Raw genomic sequence first — 26,441 nt, 5'->3', positions numbered from 1 at the left:
TTGTCCCTGTTTGGCAACATATAGTAGGTTAACAAGTTTTTACAAAAACCTATAACCAGAACATAACTCCCTGTGCTACTGTTGACTGCATGTCCTATGGTGAAGGCACACTTTACTTACTTATTTATATAGCGTACACATATTCCGTGTCACTTTACAGTCCCTGCCCCAGTGGAGATTACAATCTATATTCCCTACCACATGTACACTCACACAGACATTATAGGGTTAATTTGTTGGGAGACAGTTAGCCTTCCATTATATTTTTGGATTGTGGGAGGAGACTGGAGTACCCAGAGAAAACCCAACTTTACTTAAGGCAAGGAAGTTAGTCCTTAGAAACTTTAACAGTAGTTCTGTTGCTCATTGTGGGATGAGAGATATTACCTAGCGAGAAGTGCTAGATCTGGCGCAATGGGACACTTGTATCATTACCCATAATATACTCTCCATTACCCTAGAGAAAATCACTTTATCTATAATCTGCATAGTTGTTACAATATTACCTTTTGTGAAGGTGCCCATACACGGTACAATTATTGTATACAATATTGCATCTCGGTTTTGCGAGGAGATGAGGTCTAGTACAAAAAGTTTAGTGTTCATTCTAGCCCCTGCCATCTTTGAAAACCCATGCAGTTCCTCTTCCCTGCCTGGGGTGTCGCTGTCTGCTGTGGTGTTTCTAGTAAAGGTCTTGTTGCATATTAGTCCCGATATACAGACCAAACTGTTCTAGAAGCACTAGAGCAGATAGCGACACCCCAGGCAGGGAAGAGGAACTGCATGGGTTTTCAAAGATGGCGGGTGCTAGAGTGAACACTAAAAATATGTGCTGCACATACTTTTTTTTTCTAGATCTCATCTCATCGCAAAACCGAGATGCGATGAGATGCAATATTGTATACTATAATTGTGTATGGGCACCTTTTATCATTTTTCCCTAAATAGGCAGGAGTACCTGCTGGTATCTGCAGTGTGTCTTGTGGTGTCTGACTGGGAAGACATCCAGCTTCTAAGCTGTTAATAAAGTTGGCAGCCGTGGGTTATTCGCCCATGCCAAGGGAGTCCTTGCACACGCATCTGGTGTTGGCTAGGAGCAATTGTATCTCAGCACCAGGCTGATATATTACGGGACTTGCTGAGGTTAGGAGTCTTGTTTCCCCTACTTTGGCTGCTAAAACAGTGCTATAATTTCTTTCTTTACCTTGAGATACTTTACTGCTTGATGTTTTCAGTAATAAATACATTTAACCTTGTCACCTACATGGCTTCTTTAAAAAAAAGTTTGAATTAGGGTTTTCCCCTTAATTCACAATGAAAAGATGTAGAGTCCATAGTTAGGTAGACAGTCATTAGGTTAGGTCGACATGGGACAAGGTCGACATGGGTTTATCTCGGGATATGCGTTATGTCGACATGGGGTTTTTCACTGTTTTTTTTTTACCCGAATGTCGACATGGACACAGTTGGAAGTCAACCGCAGCCGCTCGCAATGCTTCGGGCACGGTGCCTCGCTATGCTCGGCACACTATTTTATTCTCCCACCACAGCCTAGTGGATGGTAGGGCATGAAATACCGCCTGTCGGCTCAAAAAACTGTGAAAAACCCATGTCGACCTGTCCCATGTCGACCTAACTATGGTTGATAATACGACCGTATGCCGGTGTAATAAGGGGCAAAAAAAAGCAGTAAAAACTATTTTAAGGGCTTTTACTGCTTTTTTTAAATGTACCAAAGCCCCCTCTGGCTTGGCTCGTATTCGCTTCTCTCCGCAGTGCTGCTGCGTGAAGGATCTGACAAGGATACCTCCCATTTATATCCTGGGTTATTGCCAGGTCATGGTGCAATGTTAAAGCACCAAACTGAATAATCCTGGTCGACCAACCCTGGTTATAAGAAGGGATAAATCCAGGTCTCCCTGTGTATAATGGGTGAACTGGGTTTAGTGTAACATTGTTACTAGTGTGCCCTGCGGGTGCCGGCATCTCTTTGCATGCACTGTGGGACTCCCGGATCAAAGACCTGGAAGTCAATGGATCGGCAGATCTGCCCTTTGCGTTGCCCATCTCATACATTCGTACATATGCAATAAGCATCCATTTAATCGGTGGCGGGTTATACTGCCACTGGTTGGTAAATCCAGCCCACAAAGTGTTTAAGTTCACATGGGTATATGATGAGGTCCCTATTTTTCATATCTGGCTTGTTGAGTGAAATAGTGACTTTTTTTTTGTTTTGGATTGTACATAAGAAAATACAGCTAAATGCATTTGATGGAAACTAAAATGCATTTTGTAATCAAGTTTTTTATGTCTCTGTTCAATCTATCCATTTATCAGTTCGTTTTAAAATGTCTAGTGTGAGTACAGCTTAACTCATCTCATCCAGCTGCATGTGGGCGTGGCATTTCTGCCTTTCGGAGTATTTGTTGGCATATAAGAACAACTTTTATCCATCTAGTTCAGTGATAGCTAACCTTGACACTCCAGCTGTTGTTGAACTATACATCCCAGCATGCCCTGCACCAGTTTTAGCATGGCCAAATAGTAATACTAACAGGGCATGCTGGGATGTTTAGTTCAACAACAGCTGGAGTGTCAAGGTTAGCCATCACTGGTCTAGTCTGTCATTTTTTTTAACCTTTAGGTAACCTCAACACTATGTGAGTCTAAAGTTCTCAAGCATGTCGAAATTGCTCTACTGTGTTAGCCTCTGCCACCTCTGATAGGAGGCTGTTGCACATATCTACTACCTTTTTCTTCAAATTTCTTCCGAACTTGGCTCCATCCAGTTTCTTCTCTTCCTTTGAAGAATGTTTCCATCCTAGCCCCTGTTAAAACCTATAAAAGATACATATTTCAACTTTATATCACCGTTTGTTTACATGTGACCAAGAGCAATTTAATTCTAAAGACTTTTTCCGCTTTTTTTTTTTTCACCTTTCATTTTGCACTTCATTTTTTCAAGTTACTTTCTTTGAGTGTATACAATACTTTAATGTTATATACTATGCTGAATGTCCGGTATAATTTTTAATTTAATTTTTGCACTACTTTTTCTAGGAGAAAATACGTGAATATTTGCCAGGAAGTGATAAACACATTGATGGCAGTAAAGGTACTCACAATGGGGTCAGTGCAGCAACTCGTAATCTTCAACCAGAAGGTAGGTCTATCACCAAAATGTCTAAATTTTATTCACTAAACAGTAACACTCTGCAATCTAGTGTTGACTTTAGGACGAACATTGGGCAGGGTGCCATCAGGGAAAAGGGGCCCTCTGACATGCCCTAAAAAAGGTGCGTGTCCACACAGGATGGGCGTGACATTTGCTTTTTAAGCTTGGGGGCATGTTCAGCAATTACAGAAATGCTGGGCTGCCCCAAGCTCTCCCTGCTGTATGAATATATGCCATGTAAATACACACAGCATCTATTCACAGGTGATTGCTAAACCGCAACTATTCTCACCTGAAGGTGAGGATGGCACAGGACAGACTGCTTTAGCTGGGGACCACCCAAGTTGTGGGTGCATGGTACTTTTCTGAAACGGCCTACATCATGATTTACGTGTCACTATGGAATACAGACTACTCATTTAATTGACCAAGGTTGACCACTACTAAGGTACCCATTTACTAACATTATTACTAAAATAATGTGAAAAGTGGTGTTTTCACTCCTTTTTCACATTATTTCAGTTTCACCTGAATGTACTAAAGGGGTTTTGGAGCAGTTTTAAGTAAGCAAATCGCATTTCCCATACTTATAATGGGGAAAACGGATTGTGGCAAATTTTAATAAAAAAATAAATAAAATAATCACTCATTTGGCCCTGTGATCATGCCAGCTGACAAATCACAGGGCTTGGATGTGAATGTTGGGCTTCTGCACAGATTTCTCTGCTCCTAGGCAGGTAAAGCTGTGCAGGCATGGAGCCAGGATGATCAGCTGTGTATGATCCTCCTACCCTGGGTCCTGGGATCAGTGGTCCGGTGAGAGCTGTCGGTCTCTGGGGCCTCCTACTGAGCTGTGGCACCCAGGTGTAGTAGATGTTGCAAAGCGGCAGCTCACTTTACAGCACCAGGTGTCACAGGAGAAGGGATATCCGAAAACAGACAGCACTGCTGGAGCCGATCCCTGGGGATTGGTGGGCATACCAGTGGTGAAGGAGGTAGTTGACGGTGGTGCATGAGCAGTACAGCGTTGGGGTATTTTTTCTGAAAAATCACAAAGCATACAAATCAGCATGTACAGGAAATTACGTAATCAGACAAAAACAAGTGTGATTGCTTTCTAGTAAATGTTGTTTTTTCTCTTTAAGTTGAAAGAAAGACGGCAACTACAAAACAAAGTTCTTTACCAGTAATAGGACACAGAATACACAATAAATGTCCTATGTGCCAAATTATCTTTTAGCCTCTACAGACCCATTGTTCAGTACTGCATGAATATATAACTTTCTCAGTTTTAACTGTTAATTATTTTGACAGACCTTCAAAACCTGTGTATTACATCCAGTTAGTGGCCCTGTGTGCTATACCTATGCTTTCACTAGGTAGACCCCAGGGCCAGTATCTGTATTTCCACAGCTCTGTTATCCTAATGTAACCAGCAGCCTCTTAGCCATTGGCCACCTACAGATAGTTCCATAGTACATCGATAATTTGTCGTGCTAATTGGTTGATCTTTGGTATGTGAAGGATCATTTATTGAAACGTCTATACCAGTAGTGAGTAACCTGTAGCCCCCCAGCTGCTGGGGAACTATACATTTTAACATGCCCCACTGCAGTTTTATCATCTACTAATAGCAAAGCTGTCATGTCCTGCCTATTCTGTATGTATAGTTTCACAGCAGCTGGAGGGGCTACAGATTGCCTGCTGCTGTTCTACAATATATTTTATTACTATAGTAGTCCATGGCAAGAGTTTTATTTTTATTTTTTTTAAAGACCTTCTCCTCATTAATTTGTTCATATATATGGGTGACTGCAAATCCCTATTATCCTCCAAACTCTTGTCACTTTCTTTAATATGCCCCATTTATTGGGCGGAATGCGGCAAGCATAGCACGCAAATTGTAATGCTTGCGGACACACTTCGCATGCATACCGGCACGGAATGCATGAAGAATTTGCGGTAAGAGCCATCCTTTGTGATGATGGGACTGCCGTGCTTTGTACCCGGAGTCCTATCTGCGAATGCGTTCAGTGACGTACGGACAGCCAGGGATTCTGGGATCTAGATCCCTCACAGCAGGCATAAGGAATAGAATCTAATAGGCTTCTATGGCCATTGACAAATTAAAAATGGTGTTGCCCACAGCATAGAAGCCCCAGAATGTATCACATTCCGGGCTTGGTGCAGATGCGGACCGCAGCCAAACTTCCAAAAAACTGCATTTTTCACTTTCATACATCTCGCACATTGTCTTATTATCATGCGCTCCCCCTTACTCTCCTCTACCTCACATATAATACCATCCATCGATAAATAGTGTATATTAGCTTTATCATCTTTACTGCATCATTCATTAGTACGGTTGGCATAATATCCCTTTAGTCTGGGACACAGATGTTTAAGCCTTAATTTCACAAGATTGTAATCAGCCATATAACCTGTTAATCACCGGTGTTTCCCATATTAATGGGATATTAGGGCAGCATGAGTTACCTGGAAGTAAAATGTACAGTAATGTGAGGAAGACTCATCTTAAAGTTAAACATTGATTCTTACTTTCTAAATGATTCTGAAGAACCTAAAATGTGTCTTAGGGGGAATATCCAAATTAAATCACAAGTCAATTTATTTTGCAGATTGCTCTTGCGATGGCAGGTTGATACACCACTTCACCATTTTTTGTATTCCTTCATACTGTGGATATAGAATGCAGATCTTCTAACTTTTTTTTTGATGTTTACTATTTCAGCTGTTCATATTGAGAGCATAACTATTAAACATGTACAAAGAAGAAGAGCTGACAAGAATTCAGACTACACATTTGAGGTGAGTACTGGTGTTCTTGTCCGAAATTACCTTACTTTTTGTGTGTGTAGATAGATAAATATAGATATACATACATACATACATATATACATACATACAGTGGGGATCGAAAGTTTGGGCACCCCAGGCAAAAATTCATTTTAATGTGCAAAAAGAAGCCAAGGAAAGATGGAAAAACCCAGAAAAGGCATCAAATTACAGATTACACATTTTTATAACATGTCATAAAAAGTTTGATTTTATTTCCATCATTTATACTTTAAAAAAATAAAAAATGGCGTCTGCAAAAGTTTGGGCACCCTGCAGAATTAATACCTTGTACTGCCCCCTTTGGCTAGTATCACAGCTTGTAAACGCTTTTTGTAGCCAGCCTACAAAAAGTCTCTCAATTCTTGTTTGAGGTATCTTCGCCCATTCTTCAGTGGTGCACGCAGGGGGGGTTTCTGAGTACCCAGCCCCCCCCCCCCCTAGAGTCTAAGGGCCCTAGGCTGAAAGCTGAGGGTCCCCTATTTCCATGGGTACAAGAATTTAAAAAATCGTCCCTTGGGAACCGGAGATATCGGACTTCAAAGCAGTGGTCCCCATCCAAGCCTGTTAATTGCTAATTGCTAAAAAATCTGTTTCCGGGAACTGGAGATATCTGCAGTCAAGCAAGCTGTCCTCCCACCAGAAAATTATGATTAATAAGCCCACTCCACTATACACCCCTCCTCTGCATATTAAACATCCTCTACCACCCTGGAAGTTATGTATCTATATGTTCATTTGCAAACTTCAAACGCTGATTTTTGTGGTGAGGACGTAGAAGAGGCTTTCTTCTGATGACTCTTCAATGAAGACCATATTTGTGCAAGTATCTCTTTTATAGCGGAATAGTGTACAACAACTCCAGTGTCTGCCAGATCTTCCTGGAGGGATCGTGCAGTCAAACGTGGATTTTGACTTTCTTTTCTCACAATCCTGCGAGCTGTTAGAAACATAGAATTTGACGGGAGATAAGAACCACTTGGCCCGTCTGCCCTTTTTTAAACATGTTAACTCAACCCATATTTGATCCCTCTTTCTTTGTAAGGATATCAATATGCCTATCCCAAGCATGTTAAAATTGTTCTACCGTATTTGCCTCTACCAACTCTGATGGGAGGCTATTCCACTTATCTACTACTTTCTGTGAAGTAATTCTTCCTCCCACTAGTTTCCGTGCATGTCCTCATGTTCTGCTGCTCCTCTTCCTGTGAAGAATGTCTCCCACCTGTACCTTGATATATTTGAAAGTTTTGATCATGTCCCCCTTCTCTGCTACAAAGTATACATATTAAGATATTTTAGTCTTTCCTGGTACGTTTTGTGATGCAGGCCATGCACCATTTTTGTTGCCCTTCTTTGTACAGTCTCTAATGTATTTATATCCTTCTGGAGATATGGCCTCCAGAACTGAACACAATACTCTAGATGAGGTCGTACCAATGACCTATACAGTGGCATTATTACTTCTTTCTACTGCTGATACCTCTCCCTATGCAACCAAGCATCTGACTTCTTCATTGCTTTGTTACATTGCCTACATGCCTTTAAGTCCCCTGAAATAGTGACACCTAGATCCCTCTCTTCCTCAGTAGTTTCCATTATAGTGCCATTTATACTATATTTAATCTTTGGATTTTTGAGACCCAAGTGCATGATTTTGCATTTTTTGGCATTCAACTGTAGTTGCCATGCTCTTGGCCATTCCTCTAATCTACCTAGATCATCAATCATTTGTTTCACCCCTCCTGGTGTGTCTACCCGGTTGCATACCTTTGTGTCATCTGCAAAAATGCACATTTTACCCTCAATTCCATTTGCAATATCACCAATAAAGATATTAAAAAGTACAGATCCCTGGGGTTCCCCACTTGTAACCTTTCCCTCCTTTGACTGTACTCCGTTTACTACAACTCTGTTTTCTGTCCTGCAACCACGCTCTTATCCATTCAACTATCTTAAAATCCAATCCCAAGCTTTCAAGTTTATTTAACAGTCTGCGATGTGGGACAGTGTCAAAAGCTTTACCAAAGTCTAGATAAGCTACATCTACTTTGATCTATTACTTTAGTCACCCAGTCAAAAAAGTCAAGACATGATCTTCCCCCAGTAAACCCATGCTTTTTTGGATCCTGTAAATTGCTGGTTTTGCTGTTCTGTCTGATATTTTTCTTGGTCTTACATGTCTTGCTTTAACTTCCACTGTTCCCGATGACTGCCATTTCTTTATTACGTTCCTAACAGAAGCTGTGGGCATCTGATAATGCTTTGCTATCTTCTTATAGCCTTCTCCTGCTTTGTGAGCGTCAACTATTCTGAGTTTCAGTGTTCTACACAACTGCTTAGAGCTGGGGTAGCCAACCCTAGTCCTCGAGAGCTACCAACAGTGCATGTTTTGCAGGTCTCCTCAGTCACAAGTGAGCTAATTAGCTCCATCTGTGTATCTTTTAAAATGTGTCAGTGATTGACTGCAGCTGTGCAGCAGCTAGGTTGTCTGGAAAATGTGAACTGTTGGTAGCTCTCGAGGGCTAGGGTTGGCTACCACTGGCTTAGAGGAACCCATGGTGCTGATTGTTGAGGCAAGGTCAGATGAGTCTTTTAAAACCTTTGAGATTTACATCACCTGGTCTTTCCAGATGATGATTGAGAACAATCCATGACACTGCCAAGTCTCAGCTGTCCAAAGGGGACGGTGCATGCTATAAACTCTGCAGGGTGCCCAAACTTTTGCAGACACCATTTTTTGTTTTCTGTTATTTTGAAAGTGTTATAAGAATGTGTAATCTGTAATTTGATGCATTTTGGAGATTTTTCCATTTTTCCTTGGCTTCTTTTTTCACATTAAAATGAATTTTGGCAGGGGGTGCCCAAACTTTCACTCCTCACCCCATCTATCCTATCTATCCTAGAAATAGAGATAGATGTATCTATGTGTGTGTATATGTGTATATATATATATATATATATATATATATATATATATATATATATATGTATGTATGTGTATATGTCTGTCTGTCTGTCTGTCTGTCTGTCTGTCTGTCTGTCTATCTGTCTATGCTGTAATTTCCCGCGTCGCGTCTCAGTGTGAACGCGTCTTTGTGAAATTTCCGGGTGTTATGCCCCTGGAATTACACACAGGTTTTTCCTGGGTAATACACGGGTGTACGTCAGTCTGAACAGCACAGACATGGGTTTTTCACACAAGATGCGAAATAGCAAGCTGATTGGGGAATGTAATAAGGTGACATGTGACGTCCATTTAATGCTGTGTCGAGGAGAGCAGAAATGGCGCACTGGAGGGATGAGGAAGTGTTGGAGCTGCTTGCTAGGAGAGGAGGAAATTAATAAGCGAGTGACCGGCACAGTGAAGGACTCCACAGTTTACTACAACATTGCCAAAATCCTGTGTGCCTGTGGCATCATCAAAATGCAATGTGCTTGGGAAAAAAGGCCTCTTTTCATGACATCCTCTTCAGCCAGCCAATAAAAGCTGCTTTCTAACAGCCAATCAAAGCTGCTATTATATTCACACACTTGTTGGCAGGGCAGACTAGGGGAAGCAGTGTGAACGGGTCAGACACGGGAATTTCCCGGGTCTAAGGTGCAGTGAGAACGGGTCTAAAAGTTGCGATGCTCTGTGCCCCGCCAAAAACCCGGCAAGAAAAACCCGGGTTTTTGCAGGGGCGGCAATGAGCATGGTATTAGGTGAAACTCAAAAAATGTGGAAAAAGTTTGTGAAAACACCCTTTAAGCGAAAATAATGTTAGTAAATGGGCCTCTAAGGCTTCGTACGTCTTTTGTTAATTTTATACTTGGGGAGAAAATGAGTTCCTGTGGATGTGCCGTCAGCATTGACGTGATGCCCGGCTGCGCACTTGTCCGCAAGTTAATGTACATTGCCAGTTTTTGTACACAATTGTGTCAGTGAAAACCACTATGCACCATTTTGAAAAGTACATATTTTCCTTGGCGTTGAATTTCCCATTTTTTTTTGTTAATTATTTTTATCAAATCTTTTAGGTGAACTGGTCTGATAAATCCAGAACATCTGTGACAAAATCGTATCGGGAGCTGTTGGAATTTCTGTTAATGGTAGGTTTTAATTTTGTATTATTATTATTATTATTATTATTATTATTATTATTACTTTTGTTGTTATTGTCCAAATTTTTTTCCTAGGGAGTTACAATATTACTGTACGGCTATTACAACATATAATATTATATATATATATATATATATATTATATTTTTTTTACCCTAATATATTGAGTTACTCTAAGAAAGTACGTCTGCCTCCTATATTGATTATATACTATATTCTATGAAGTATTTGGCTTAATTATGCAAGTGTTTGGATTGCAAACATGTTGACCATTAAGAAAGGTTTGTATATCTAAACCAGACACACTGTCAGACACCTTTTGATAAAGCTGCAGTTGGCAGCGAAACGCGTCAGGTGCCATCCACACATCCAGGACATTTACTTGTGGGACTACAGCCCGTTGTGGACACTTTGGCTCCAGCTACCGGAAACACAAATTTCCCCCTTGTTGCTCCTTTTGGCGGACACCTTTTGGCCATCATCCACCATCTAGCCACTTGCTTGTGAGGATATTGGTCCCTACATGCGGAGGCCTCAACACCACCTCCAGCAGCAGCCCGTAGCGCCGCAACACTAGTGAGGACACTCATCGAAGTGCACCTACCTTGCCAGTCCATCTTCCACCCGGCAAACCCCCCCCCCCCCCCCCATTCCAACAACCAATCATGTGATGTGTCATTGCCAATCGCTTTATTAATATATATTTTTTTTTTTATATATTTGTTTTACATTGTTTTCATATATATATTCTATGTGGTCCAATTTTCAGTAAAAGTTAAATTTATTTTTCCATACACTTGCCTAGTCCTCAATGCGCTGCTCACATGCCTTGTGCGTGATTGCTGTTGTTTTTAGTAGACAGGTGTCTGAGTATGAAACCAAGGCTATCAAAGTATATTGTTGAACATAGTCATATCTGTGAAATTACAGCCCAGCTCAGTTCAACTCTGCATCAGGCTCTCAGTTTATAAGAGCCCGCTTTCCACACTGGAAATATGTGTTGCTATTTTAGTAGTAGTTATAATGGGGAGATTCTCTAAACTAAAAATGCTGTAACAACAGTTATCGGTTTTTACCGCATTTTGGGATGCTCTAAACCTCCCCTGCCGGGTTACCGCGATGGGGGGCACAGTGTTCCTTCTAGGAACTAGGGCAGGCAGGGCACTGCTGTAAGGGGGGCGGACTGGTCCCCACCGACGTCACTGTTTTAATTGGTCCCGGCCCGCCAATGTCACACAAGGGGCGTGCCCGGGCGGCGCCGTGATGAAAAGGGGCGGGCCCAGCCGGCGGCGTCAAGAAAAAGGGCGGGCCCGGCCACAGGCATCACTAAAGGCGTCATCACAGAGGTGTGCTGGCCGGACCTGTGACCACCTCCTCCCTGCACTGTAATCCTCTTCCGGGTGCAAGGAGGAGGAGGAGAGCCGGCCCCACGCAGCCGCACCAGTGCCGGGTTAGGGAGGGAGAGGGGACCCGCTGACTCACAGCAAAGGACAGCTCTTAACGCAAGAGCTGTCCTTTGCCATCATTATCGCATATGTTAGAGCATATGCGATAATCATGTCTGCAAAGGGCAGCGAAGCTGGGCTGCGGATGTTAGAACATCCTGCCCCGAGACTGATCCTTGCTACTGCCACACACACTGCAGTGTGCCATTAAATTGCATTCAAATGTCTTTAGAAATGTTAATAAACCTAGCTAATTTGTCTGTGTCTTTCTTCATAGCTTCCAAAGGAGCTGTCTAATGAAAATATCGATAAAACCATATTAGATGCCTTACAGCTAGGGAACAAGAGAGAGGTGCTGCAGTGTTCTGACTTGGAGCCTATAGTAAAGTAAGTCTTCAATTTGATTTTCTTAAATGTTTGGTATTACACATTGTCATTCCCCTTATTCCAATCTGAAATTAAGGTTTGTGATGGGAATATATTCTTTGATTGATGCCAAGAGTTTTTTATTAGGGGGATTTAAATACTGATGTCCTGAAGCTGAGTATCATGAATAGAATCAATGATATTTTATATTTGTATATTGATATACCAATATGTCTTTAATACTCGCATACTCCGATTTGGGCCCTTTTACATAGATTCCGGGGCATCGGAAAGAGGAAGGACCCAAATTGCATGTGTTTAACGTCCGATTTTGATCCGATGTGTTATCCCATGCACATTGTATCGGAGTCGGAGAGTCACTGCTGCACCAAGGATGTTTCGCATGCGATCCTACCACCCTGGAACAGCCGTGTGAGATGGCGGGATATTCCGTGAGGTTTGGCATGCAGATGCCTCTGCCACAATTGCTTGCCTGCTGTCTGTGTGTGAGCAGGCAGTTGTGGCTGGTGTTTAGAGACCATCTTTTTTGTCTAAAGCTGGCCATACACCTAAAGATTTATTGTCTGATCTAAAGATATATCGGCGCATCACGATGTGTGTAGGGGGATCCACCCACTGCCCATAAAGCCGTTCTAGGAGCCGCTGATGATTGACAGCTCATTTGGTGGGCAAATGTGCCTGCCCATTTGTGATGTCAGTCCCAACGGATCAGGCAGCATGTATGGAGAACACAATGCCCAATCTGTCTGAAGATATATCTGCAGATATATCTATTAGTGTGTACCCAGCCTTAGTTGCAGCTGCTGGTAGACTGCTCGTGCCTACTTCTGCTCTGGTGATGTGGTGCCTGGTTTACTCAGTCTCCATTGCTTAATCAGACCGAGGATGCATACAGTACGTCTATCTGGAGATGAGTGTTTGGGTATTGTCGAACACCACTACAGGAGTAGTGGTGTTTTGTTAACAATGAACCAGTTGTTTTGTCCTAAATGCATCATCTGTACTATCTGTTTAAACTAATTCTGGTTATGGGCATAAATGAACATGATTGGGGTAAAAAAAGGAATGCAGCAATAAATATTCTGGTAGGATTCAGATTGTACAAGATAACATAAATCAACCTGCAGAACATATGGTATGACGTTTTTCGTATCCATAGTTGTATAGGTGGATAGATAGCTCTATATCTCTAGATCTATATAAATATATATAATGTGTGTCTCTAAAAACAATCTAAAAGTTGTCCTTTAGATGCACTCCCTGTATTTCGGGTGGCAGCTAGTCGTTGTGTGAGTGTTTTTGTGTAGTCTCAGATGAAATGAGTATATCTAAAGCGAGTGAGAAACGGCGCTCTCTAGTGTATTATCTTGGTAATAAAATGGCAAAATCTACAGCTATAAAAGCCAAATGAAACTCCTCACGAAAACTCCAGAACCATAATGACTAGGCGTTTGAAATTTTGGCAGTAGCCTTCTTTTGTGATGTAGGCAACCGATGACAAGGGATTTTTAAAAATTTCACCCCCAAATGGAAACGCGGCGAAATGTGTTTTCTGCTAATTCCGAGGACGAATGACCTTATAGAGATTCTGCATATTCTAAACCGACCCGGAACACCACCTCATTTACTAAGTCAAGGTTGGTGCCCCTATAATGCTTTCAAGCAACTTTAATCCACCCAAACTGTACCAGTGGTACCAAGCTGCAGGTGAAGACAGCAAAAAAAATAATATGAAGCAACAATATTTATAGGCGTCCGCCATAGACGGGTTCATTGACCCGTTCGGCACATATAGTACACATCGCATTGCATGCATTGTGCATGCAATGCGATGAACAGCTAGTACAAAAAGTATGTGTAGCACATCATTTTTGTACCGTGCGATGAGATGCACGGGAATGCGCATCTCATAGTACAGAATGGACGGTCCGGGAACGGACCGTCTATGGGCTCCTTAACTGTAGTTTACCTGGAAGTCCTTCAAAATTTATTTTACACGCATGGAAATACTTGATATTCCATGTAGAAGCACAGCTTTTCAGCTAGTAAGGTAATATGCATGCGCATCACAGGGCTTTTTTAAACCAGGGATTTTTCTTTGCATCCTATTGGCCTTTCCAGTGTATTGGATAATGGTCTGGTCCACTCCATTCACGCATCGCAGATAATATGGGTAGAAAATATTCACTGATACACACATTCCTTTTTATTACCAAGATAATACACTAGTAGAGCACGGGGGTCCATCTCCTTACATAGATTTTAACAAAAGATGGTGGGTCCCCTCTAAGATTCCATATCTACAGCACACTCGCATAGTATATAGAAGTGGTCTAGGTATGATGCTAGGAAGAGCACTCTTGTATATTGTGAAGCAATGACAGGGCCAGATAAAGGTCTGTGGGGGGCCCCAATCAATAAAAGTGATGTAATGTCAGTTCAAAAAGATATAGGGCGGAATGTAATGCCATCAGTATGGCGTCAGTGGGGGATACAGGCCGAACTCTGACTTTTTTTTTTAAATGGGCAATGGTTTTGCCTTGTAAGTGATTGCTCCTTTAAGAAAAAAGTCAGAATTCGTCTGGCATCCCGCACTGACGCCCAACTCGGGCAGCATTACATTCCGCTTTTAGTGTATTTTGAAAACTCAAATGCAACTCACACTTTTCAAAATGTACCCTAATGTTCCAAATATCTTGCAGGATATAAAGAATAACACAATAAATCAGCACATTGTCATCTCATCTGCAGCACAAAAGCCAGACACAGTACTATGAATATTGGTGTTTTATATTGTATGAAATCTATTTATTAATAATAAGACTTTTGGTTTAACAAAACACATTAGTATATAGGTGCTAGGTCAGGACTCCCGGCATCTGAATATTGCAGCTGATCCCTGCACCACAGTTGGTCCAGCACCATACAGCTCAAAGCCGGCTGCCGGCCAATCACACACTACCAGTGCCACTGAGGAAGGAGCTGAGACTGAGTGGAATGGTGCCGCCTCTCACAGCTCCTGGAGGTCACACAAACCCCACGAGAGGCTGACCATGACTGCAGCCGCACCTCTGCGGGCAGCTCTGGCAGAGGCTGTGTGTGTGTGGTGGGGAAATCTGAGACACGGCTGAATCATGCTGTGGTTCGAATTCAGTACCAGCGCCGTGTGCAATTCAAGGGGAGAGTGTGGGGGCCCCTTATCTGTGGGGCCCTGGGACAAACACCCCTGGTGCCCCGCTTGGGTCCGACCATGAGCATGGAAGAGGGTGCCTTTCTATATTATCACCTATTATAGGAGAGATTATTGGGGGTATTGGACTAGAGAAGACAGCGCGGACAGATGGGAGAGAGAAAGGCCAGAGGGAAATGGAGAGGTAATTGTTTGTACACTATATTATTCTAAAAACTAAATTATTTTTTGTTCTTTTTATTCCTTAAGGCAAATCTTTTCATCTCCGTCCCAGGATCTTCTTCAAAATCACAGAGTGTACAAATTCTTCAAGGATATCCCAAAAGAATCTGGTCACACCAATAGTAAGCAAGCAAAGTATTATACATTTATAATGCATTAACCAGTACAGAGTGTAGGTTCTTCTTGCTTTTCTTTTACTCGGAGATGCATTGTCAAATACACACAAATACACTGAACATGGAAAATCTGAACTTGAGTAATGTAGTGACACAGGGTGATTTCTGCTTTTTATGGTTTGCCATATTGCTGTCATCATTTATAATTTATTAACGGTATGGGCGCCTGACGAGAAATCACTTTAAATATATCAACTGTTTGGAACAATCTGCGTGATCTTGGGTGGATATACAGTATTCCTAGTTTAGTTTTGATAGTATGAGGATAGCCATTTTTATATGTGTGGTTTACAATAGTGTCTATTATAATTAATTATTTATTATTATCATCACATTTATGGTTCATAGTCAAGCCCCACTATGCAACTTTATTGTCAACAGGTTATTTGCACTCTGGTCCAAAGCATTGTAAAAGCCAAGAAGACAGCTCTGAGACATCCAGCCAAGAGGAGGGTGAGCAATCTAGACTAAATTCTGATAGCAGGTTATGTTGCTATTGTCCTTGGCTATTCTAGAGAGGGGTGTGGCAATGCTCTCTTTTGACTAGTATTTGGGACTCATTGGTAGAGCTTATTTGGTAAGAATGACACCAATAGCATAAATAAACTGCCCTAGATTTAGCTTGCAGGAAGATTTTAAATGAACTGTGACATCAGAATTTTCTGTGCATGACTGATCACAAGAGTCTATATATACTTGACACAACTTTGTTATGCACTCTGCAGGGAGATATATCTGCTACCTTATGACCTGCTGTCATATTTATGGTCATGTCCTACACTCCCCCAATGAAGTCACACATTTTGCTAGGCCGCATTTTCAAGCTATTGTGGACTCTTGCAAAAGATACAGTACATATGGAAGTTACCTAGGAGTTACATGACCTGGCGACTTGTGGTTTTATCCAGGTTATAGATCACTTTTATTAACAGTAGTGGGTGTGTTATTCTTTATAATATACTTTGTCATGAAGCCATGACATCAGAACTGTTCTACAGACATTATCATTTGGTTTCTAATAGGAGTATGGCAAAAGCACTTTAGGCACCTACTCCGAATGGTTATCTCTGCAAGCCACCATTAAAGATATTTTATATAATGTTTCCTTAAAACTTTCTTTGGCAATTTTATTTCTCTAATATGAAGGAATAACGGCAAATAAAATATGTGGTTAGAATTCCTATTAAATGTATTTGGTTGCAACACATCAGGGAGACCCCACAAAGCCCCCGGGAAAGTCAGGATTACAACTTTCAAAACAAAATTCTTCAGCAACAGATTGAACATGGGTTATACCTGCTTGTTGTAATGGGTGTGCACTGCTGTATTTGAGAGTAAACTTATAAGAGATTGGGTAAATGTACTTTCTAATTATCATTGGTCCCAACGTGTTTGTAAGTTTATATAACCATCCACACTTCTGGGCAGACACATTGGGGGAACTTTAATAGGATGAGAGAATCAGAAAGTGGGAGATTTGGTAAGAAATCTGCATGTTTTTTTATTTTATTTAAAAGTGGCAATCCTCAACCAGTGTGATTGTGCAGTGTAAATGATTGCCGCTTTAAAAAAAAAAAAAACAGATTACTTACCAAATATTTCACTTTCTGAATCTCTCCTCCTATTACATTTGTGTGGTTATTATAAAATGGAAGTCCTGCTTTCACAAACGTAAAGCTGAATTACACGTGCATGGGGAATGTTTTATACACAGGCCTTTACTAGGGGCAGCTAGCCATTACTGTGTGTTCCTGTAACTTACTGTAGTTCATTTTATTTTTGTTAGATATTATGCACCCTATGACAGTGCACAAGAAACCTGCTGGAAAATATCCAGTTACAAAGTAAGTTTGATCACCGACATTGCATTAATGCTGGCGGAATGTGTTGTTTTTTTCTCGCAAATATATATATATATATATATATATAATAGCACGATCTGTCCGGCAACTCCTGGGTGCAACCTGGGGCAACAGGGAATACCTGCCCGGGTGCTCGCTTGAGGGGTTAAGAAACCCTAATACAGAATATAGCAATGAAGACAGCGTCACTCCGGGACTTAAGTGAAAACAAAGAAACTTTACTGCATCACGTCTACGGCGTTTCGGGCATCGCCCGTCATCAGGACGCTGTCTTCATTGCTATATTCTATATATATATATATATATATATATATATATATATATATATATATATATATATATATATATATATATATTTCACACAATTTTAATAGTTTTCCATACTGTATGGCGGCATGTAAAGTTGTTGTGTCTTCTGTGCTGGAAAATTGAAATCTTCCCATCTGAGACATGCTCAGTGTCTCCCGCTGACAGTAAAAGAATAGTAATATAAATTAAATCCACACAAACTATGCTCATGTGACAGGATTCTGCATATGGTATGTGTATTACCTGAATGCTGCATTGTGTAATCATTTTGCTTCTCTACAGTTTTGTTGCTACAAAAAGTTCCCCCAGTGATGGGGCTAATGTGCCACATAATGAACAAAATGGAACAAATTGGAGGAAGAAGGACTCCACTGAGTCTTCACATTCTCAGCTCTACATAAATGTAGGACACCAGGTGAGAGCAGCAGTGTGTGTGTATATATAGCATGTACACCATGGGTCTTCAAACTGTGGCCCTCCAGATGTTGTGAAACTACAAATCCCAGCATGCCTTGCCACAGTTTTGCTATAAGGGAGTGTTAAAACATCTGGAGGGCCACAGTTTGTAGACCCATGATGTACACCATAGTATGTACAAACTCACAGAGTTGCATGCTGAATACCCCCGATCCTGAGCCGTGAAGAAATAAAATCAATAGATGAGAAAAGTCCCGTTTTAGCTCTTACAATATGACTTTTGTGGGCAGTAAACTATAGTTTGAGGTTTTTAAATTTGTTAAGATGGCCATGATCAACCAATGCCCACACCATAGATCTGATGCCAGTGATGGTATGTTTGTCCAATAAGAAAGCTATGGCAAATTGGCTGATCTTTGGATTGAATACACCCTGTATTCAATTGAAATATCAGCCATTTTGCCAATAGTTATTCAATCCTTTAACTGTCTGAAACGTTCTAACAGTCTGAAAACACGTGGATCGGCAAATAAACTCACCAATCAGGCATGCTATGTCTCAAATGGGCTAGCGACCCGTTTTGATAAAACAGATTCACCTTTTGAATAATTCGAATCTGCATGGGGAAAAATGGCCAAAATGTCAGCGATTGAGTAGGTGTGCCGGTATTCCTCCTATCTAATAATCCATAATGCTTAATTTTGAACTGTTGGGACATGAGTACATTCAAGAACTTAGAGATTACATTCTTTTAATATTTGCCAAGTCACCATTGTACACCCAAAACAGGTACCAGGACACTCCTCTTTGGGGAATAACTCCATTAAATGTTTCATTTCTTTGGTCACAATGATACTGATGTGGGAAGGACAATGGCGCTTTATTCCCCCATCATGTTTGTCGTTCAATGGTGCTGGGAATAAATAGCATGAACTGATAACCTAGAAAAATGTAAAACAGGCCCTGCAGAAATGTCATTTTATTTGCAGTAAGAGATTCTTATTGTGTAACGGAAATGTTATACCTAGTGTACAGCTATTTAGTACCAGGCCTATATCATTTCCCTGCAACTTTGTTTGTCAACATCTGTGTGTAAGAAGTGGGATAATTGTAGAAGTGGAATTTGTAAGCAGATAAGAACCACTACATATGCTACAGGTCATCCCTATATTTGTTAATGGTAAAACTGTTTATCTCTGCAGCAGCGTACGTTAGATAAACGGAGCTCACAGCAAACTGGGCTAGAGACCACACAAAGGTAATGAGCGTTCACCATTATTTGTATTAAATGTTTGGAGGAGGAATTATGTTTAGTTTTAAGGTGCTTGTTTACTCTTTGCTCTGGATTATATGTATGCATTTTTCCCTAGATTTTTCTTTTCTTTTTTTGCAATTATGGTACCACAAAGTGCATTTCTTTTATGAAGTGTCCTGAGCGGTTGGTATCCTATAGTCATGGGCAGTATGGATGGTGTAATGGTTAGCATTATTGCCTCACAGCACCAAGGTCATTTGTTCGATTCCCACCATGGCCCTATTTGTGTGGAGTTTGTATATTCTCCCCATGCTTACGTGGGTTTACTCCAGGTACTCCGGTTTCCTCCCACAATCCAGAAATATACTGGGTCAATTCGCTCCCAACAAATTAACCCTAGAATGTCTGTGTGTGCATGTGCATGCGGTAGGGACTATAGATTGTAAACTCCACTGGGGCAGGGACCGATGATCAAATATTCTCTGATGTGAATGTTCAAATATTCTATGGAAAGTGCTGCGGAATATGTGTGCGCTTCATAAATAACTGGTAATAAATGATAAAAAAGTAATCTAGAGACGTGCAATTTCCTGTGACTGGTGTCTGCAAGATTCCAATGAGTCTGGCCTATGTTTTAAGGTAGCAGTGATTGCCTGTTTAAAACATGAGGCAGATTCACCAATGCCTGCATCTTGGCGGTCATTGCATTCAGCCCTCAGTATCTGTATTGTATTTTTGGTTGAGTTTTGTACCTGCATTATTCCTGTAATTGCCTTTTAAAGTGGTTGTAGATTTTTGCAAATAAAAAACTTTTTCAATGTACGGCAGTACAGAATGACTTATCAAGTCATGTAGATATTTTGTGATCTGTTCAGTTGTACTTATTTTGCATAAATTCAGATGGAAAATGACTGCTTAATTCATACTGTTACCTCTCCATTAATGTTAAATCTTTACCAGTATTTTTATTGCGGATATTCTTTCAACAGAAATCATTTTACGAAGGCTGATGGTCGGTCAGTATATAAAGCAATCAGGGTAAAACCATCTCAAAATTCGAAGACCTCTACTGTGAAGGGTAAGCGTTGTCTAAAATGTGTGATTGATCACCATTTCTCTTGGTTCTGTGTATTTGTATGGCAAGGGGCAAAAATGCGTGGCCTTAGCTGTTGTGGAAGTACACATCCCAGCATGCCCTACAATTTTTTTGCTATTTGAAAGTTTCCAAAACTGTTCTAGGGCAATATGCAACTCCCACAGCAGGAATTCCACACATTGCGGAATTCTGTTCTAGAAAAGTCTTCACAAAGATTAGTACTTTGTATATCAATGCAAAATGGCGATCTAATGTTTGGTAAATGAACTCTGAGGGTTGAAATGTAATAGGATGAGAGATGCAGAAAGTGAGAGATAGAGATTTGGTAAGAAGTCTCCAGTTTTTAAAGTGGCAATCATTTACACTGGGAAAAAAATGGAGAGTTATTACCAAACCTCACTTTCTGAATCTCTCATCCTATTACATTTCACCCAATGTGTCTAAAAATGTCTTAATTTTTCTTATTAAATTAATCAGGAGCTATAAAAGTCTGACCATTGTTCTTCTACTTAATTTTCCAATTATTTTAATTGCCATGGGTTATTTACACATTATGTTTTACATATAATTATACCCTTACAAAGGAATTTAGTTTTGCGAGTCGCTTTTAAATGACCTTTTTAAGGCATTATTTTTTATTTATAAAAAAAAAGGCTTAACTAGCCACTGAACACAAAACAATTTGCTGCAATATGACAAGTGTTTGGTAGCCCTCTGAAAATGTAAAAAGACTAGTAAATGTTTGAAAGGACATTTCTTTGTCTCTTTTATTTCTAGATCCAACATTGGAAGTTGGGTCTGGGCATGAAACTTGTGGAGAAACCTCTTCGGAGAGTTACAGTTCCCCACCTAGTCCCCGCCATAACAGGAGGGAGAGCTTTGAGAGTGAAGAAGAGAAGGATGGAGGTTGGCGTCAAAGGAGGGGGGGTTTGAGAGCGACATCCTGAATTAGTGTACAATAAAAATTGCTGATGGGATTAAGACTAGAATTAAGCTTAGTTCTGATGAGTAGACCAGATTCTTATTTTTCAAAATTTAAGGTGGCCATACACACGCAGATTTATCTTCAGATCTGGCTGGTTGGAACAAAAAAATGGTTATGGATGAGAGCACATGACAGTTGACCATTTGCTTGGAAATGCTGGAAAACTGACACTGTCACTCATCCATAACCATGTTTTTGTTCCAACCAGCCAGATCTGAAGATAAATCTTACAAGTGTATGGGCACCTTTAGTTTTTAGATTTTGTCACTTGCTTCAATTACTAGCTTTGCCTATGCAGTCATTTTAGCTTATTGGTGAACCTACAATTAGGGTTTATTTCTCCCGCTGTCTACACTGTTAACAGTCCTTTTTTCCTTTACTACTTCTACCTGTCTATGCTGTTATCTTTACCTTTTGTGCATAGTAAGTGTTGCTTCACAAGGTTACTAAAAAAGCTCCTATCTCTTCACTCCCAATACAAACGGCTGAATTTGCCTATAAGAAGGAATAATATAAAGTTGATTTAAGTATATTTTGCTATTGCTCTTCCTCATTTTTTTTTTTTCAACAGATACAGACAGTAATTCTGAGGACTCTACCAAACATGCTCCTGGATTGACAACTTTCAGTGCAGTTAAGCCACCGAATCCAAAGTTGTCCAATCACCTTGGCAACAATGAAGAAAGCACTCTTGCAGAGTCTTTAGACAGTGTCCACTTCCCCCACTTTCCTCTTGTACCTACGTTGCACTGTGTGATGCCAAGTGGCACAGAGAAATTGGAACCTGCACTTCCAACATCACTTCCCACAGAAGGAAAGGCACTTGGTATGCTGGTCACCCCAGTTTCTATGTCTCCTGTGCGGGAAGGATTTCATCACAGTTCTGTTGGAATTGGTGTTCCACCTGTAGCCTCTACTTTGGGAGAATCTACGAAGTGTATTGAAATACTGACTTCCTCTCTGCCTGTCCCTTCCCCTTTCCTTCCTCGTCATTGTCAGCCCAGCAGCCCTGCTCTGCATATGCCAGTTCAAAGGCTAAAAATACATACTCAGGGGCCAGCGGAGACATGTACTGTTAATGGATCAACACAGACTAGTTTGGGCTTAGGGGCTGCAAATGCTGGCTTCATTTCATTTTACAGCCCAGGTGGGTTTACAGCCTCTCCTGTGACTGCTTCAGACCCACTGGCTAAGCCGATTTCACAAGTAGTAAGTCTTAATCAGGTAGTGCCTCACCTGGATGGGAATGCTGGAGCTATGCCTCCAACTACAAACCTGAAGTTGGTTTTTCCAGCCACTAATTTGTCCTCTGCACCTTCAACGGTCCCGTACCCAATGTCTGGACCATCAGGTGGTGTTTTGCCTACTGCAAACGCTAGTGTACTGAATACTGCTGCTACTCAGCCGGCAAATAGTGGTCAGGTGCAGCCCACCATCTCTCCTACTGTTCCCACCCATAGTACTGGGCCAGCACCCAGCCCAAGCCCTGCATTAACCCACAGTACAGCACAGAGTGAGAGCACTTCCTTTATTAGTGCTGCAATTAGTAATGCTAGCACAAATGGGACACTCCTGCAACCTCAACAAATGGGATCAGGAACATGTGGGTCTTGTGGACGTCGATGCAGCTGTGGAAATAGTGGAGGAGTACCTGTGGGCAGTTATTACTATCCAAATCCGATCACTGGACAGATGTATACAAGAGTTCCTCCCTTTATTATCCCATCAATTTGCAATAACACCTACCTCAGCCAAGCACACCAGAGCAATGGAACACAGTTTCCCGTCTTCCTGCATCAGACACCCTACACCACTGGTCTAGTACATGACACTGTGCTCGGGGGTCAGGCCAACTATGGCATGCAACAGATGGCAAGTTTTCCTAGGATGTACCCTGTTTACCCAGCAACAAATGTAGTAGGCAACTCCAACGGATCAGTGGCTAAGAAAAACGGCAATCTGTCATGCTTCAACTGTGGGCTCACTGGTCACTATGCACAGGACTGTAAACAGCCAGCTATGGAAGCCAATCAGCAAGGTAATCGTGATAGTTCCCAGAGGACTTGTTTCTAATTGTCCTTGTCTCTCCCTTCTTCCACATGATGGTTGTGACAGATGTGTGTCTGTTTGCGTGTGTTTTGCTCTTCTGCTTCACTGTCTACAATGGTGCAAAGCTTTCTGTTGGATTCTTCTCACCATTGATAATTCTTCTGATAACCCTGTGAAAAACAAAGTAACTTACAAAGCCCCCTATACAGTATATATATATCCTAATGTTTTTGTATTCCGTTCTTTTGTGCCTAATTATTTAAAATTCTGTGCCTCTGTAATTCCATATCGGTGTCTATTGTGTAAGAAGAGATTTTACAGAGTTTGCCTTGTATAGCCAAAAGAAGAAATGAAGAGAAAACCGAGGTGGAATCTACCCCTCGCTAGGAAGTAAACAGTATAGTTAGAACTTGAATGCTGTTTTACGGGGCTCTGCAATGAGTTTCTATAGCAATTGTCCAACGCTTGGAGTCTTCATTTGAAAAAGTGCCTTTTTGATTTGTGCTTCTTTGTCCCCTTTTAAACATTTTGTTGAACTTGTTTTACTTTTATAAGCATTGACTTAGCGGTTCTCTTTCCTGTTTTAGGCACTTTCAGGCTGAGGTGTGTACCTCTCCCTAATCCCTCTCATGATTCTTTGGATTCAGCTGACTGACACCAGTCCACATAATTTTTTTTATACATAAATGGACACTGAGTCCACTTGCAAAGTAACGGTACAGAAGTTTGTTTCCTTTTCATGATGGGTTTAGGAGCTAAAAGTGTATCACCAGACAAGAAAACATGTTACTGTGCCATGAAATGCAAACCAAGAACTAAAGAGACATGTCCGAAGAACACCTGTGTGCACAGGACACCGCCTTACACCATGAAGTAATGTGGTCTGGAAGATCAGCTCTACAGCTTCATTGATTGGGAGTCGTCGAGGAACCTAAATGCTGTGCTGAAATGTCATTGCCCCTGATGTCTCACCCTGCAACACCTTTCTTTACTCAATTGACTGTTCTGGGGACATGTATATCTGTAGTATTCTCTAAGCACACAATGGATGGCTCTAGAGAAAGAGGAGCCCTTGACTGTAGGTCCAAATATTTCTTCAGTTTTGTGTTGGCTGGAGTAAATCGAGAACACATGTTTGGGTTAAGATTGTAAAACTACTATGGAAGTGTCATGTGTCCTTGCACCTCCCTGAGATGTGATGTATGTGTCGATGTAAGGTGAGAGAATGCATATTAAAATGTAAGCACTAGAACCTCCAAGTCTGGAAGAATAATTTAACATATTTATTGGTAGGGACAGACCTGTTTTCCTAATAAGAAGTGAAACAAGACTTGGAAGATATCTTAAGAATTTATCCTGTTGATGCAGAGTCTGTCTCTGTGTCTGCTGTTATGTTTCCTGCAACAGTTTGACAGTTGGTTAATAAGTTTGTGTGATGATACATTATTATTTTTGTGTAAGGAGATAACCAGTTTTGGTCTTCTTTACGCTAATTGGACTGCTAGTGGTCAGACAAGTCTGTTAAATCTTTGCAGTCAGTCTTTGAATTATCAGTGTGACCGAAAACACCATTGCTTCTGCCAGACGCACATAGCCAGTCCTAATTTATTTACGCTGAAGAATATTGACAGTATTTAATTTTTAAAAAAGAGGACTTTTTACTTTTTGTTGACGAGAATAGCAGTCACTACTTGTGTCATTGTTTTTCTCCAATTTGCCACTGAGTGTCTAATAATAATGTGAAAGTCTGAAATTCTGTGTTTTACTTGTTCGTGTCATGTCAAATATTAATGCTGCTGTTTTTCAGTTTGTATTCAGAAATAGCCAACATATGCACTAAAAGTTCTGCTTCCAGGTAATATTTATACCTTTTGTGCACTGAGGTTATCTGGAAGATAACGGTGTATGGATGTCTATGTTACAGCAGTCTATTACCAGCATTATGTGTGTTTTGATTTTTGCATTCCTGGGGGGGGGGTGGGTGACTATTCAATTGTTTGACGCCATGCAAAAGCAACTTGGCGCCCAATACTTTTCAAGCTTCTTGTGCCCAATTGCACTTTATGCTCGTAAATCCAGTGCATCTTAAATACTGGGGGCACTATACTTGGGCGGCCAAAAGCTTTTTCTAGATTTCTGCTAGCCAACTTTAGGTTGGTGCAAGCCGAAATGTCATGGGACTCTCGTCTAATGGCAAAATTATTAGAGCTCCTGGTAATGAGTGCAAAAACAATTGAATCTCCCCCCCCCCCCCCCCCCTTGTAAAACTTTCATTTGCTGGGAGGTTTTTGTTTTATTATTCCTCAAAGGTCTCTAGGCACTAAATAGTTTCTTACACAGCAGGTATGAGAGAGCTTCTAAAGAAATATATAAACCACAGGTGAAGAGACCATAAAAAAATAAAAAAATTCATAAAGCTAAGGTCGTTTCATGAATTGCAAACTTGAACAAAATATCTTTATTTTAAACACCTTTTTTGTCCTCCCCAGCTAATGTATCTTACACTGCATCAATATGTGATGCTTGTTTGACAGTGGCAAAATGTTAAGTTGATATGAAAGTAGTTTCATACAAAGCTTTAATTTAAGAAGAAAATAAATCTTACAGATATTTTAATTGGTGTAAGTATTTTTGGATATGATTAAACACAATGAAGGTAGGACAAAACTCCTCTTCAGTTAGTTATTGTATGAGCAAGGACTGACAGGGCAGCAGGTGCTGAGAGTTCTACTGTACTGTAAGAGTGAGCTGTTACCTTCTCCTTATTTGTACGTTTACCATATTCTTTGATATTTCAATTGTTATGTACTGGAAAGGTTACTTATATTTCTAGAAAAGATTTTGAATTTTATGCAAACTTATTTCCTTGAATTAACAGCAATAAAAAAAACAGGAAAGCACTACTTGCGT

General features: G+C 40.8%; 1 protein-coding gene across 2 annotated transcripts; it reads left to right on the top strand.

Moving 5' to 3' along the window:
* Positions 1–3,042: 3,042 nt before the first annotated feature.
* On the top strand, positions 3,043–26,441 carry ZCCHC2 (zinc finger CCHC-type containing 2). Of its 2 annotated transcripts, XM_083188052.1 has the most exons (13): positions 3,043–3,166; positions 5,931–6,007; positions 10,055–10,126; positions 11,861–11,970; positions 15,410–15,504; positions 15,940–16,011; positions 17,345–17,402; positions 18,012–18,144; positions 19,349–19,404; positions 20,391–20,479; positions 21,275–21,403; positions 22,054–23,520; positions 24,119–26,440. In XM_083188052.1, exons 3-13 carry the CDS (start codon positions 10,124–10,126, stop codon positions 24,184–24,186), a joined length of 2,280 nt encoding a protein of 759 aa, XP_083044178.1. In that variant the 5' UTR covers positions 3,043–3,166; positions 5,931–6,007; positions 10,055–10,123; the 3' UTR covers positions 24,187–26,440. The 2 variants fall into 2 exon arrangements, with proteins under 2 accessions (XP_083044178.1, XP_083044179.1); XM_083188053.1 differs by lacking the exon at positions 21,275–21,403 and having other exon boundaries at positions 24,119–26,441.

Source organism: Crinia signifera, chromosome 5 (genome assembly GCF_055691185.1).
Source record: "Crinia signifera chromosome 5, ASM5569118v1, whole genome shotgun sequence".
Taxonomy (NCBI): domain Eukaryota; kingdom Metazoa; phylum Chordata; class Amphibia; order Anura; family Myobatrachidae; genus Crinia; species Crinia signifera.
Note: the sequence above shows the minus strand (reverse complement) of the source record. Positions and strands in the feature narration are given on the sequence as shown.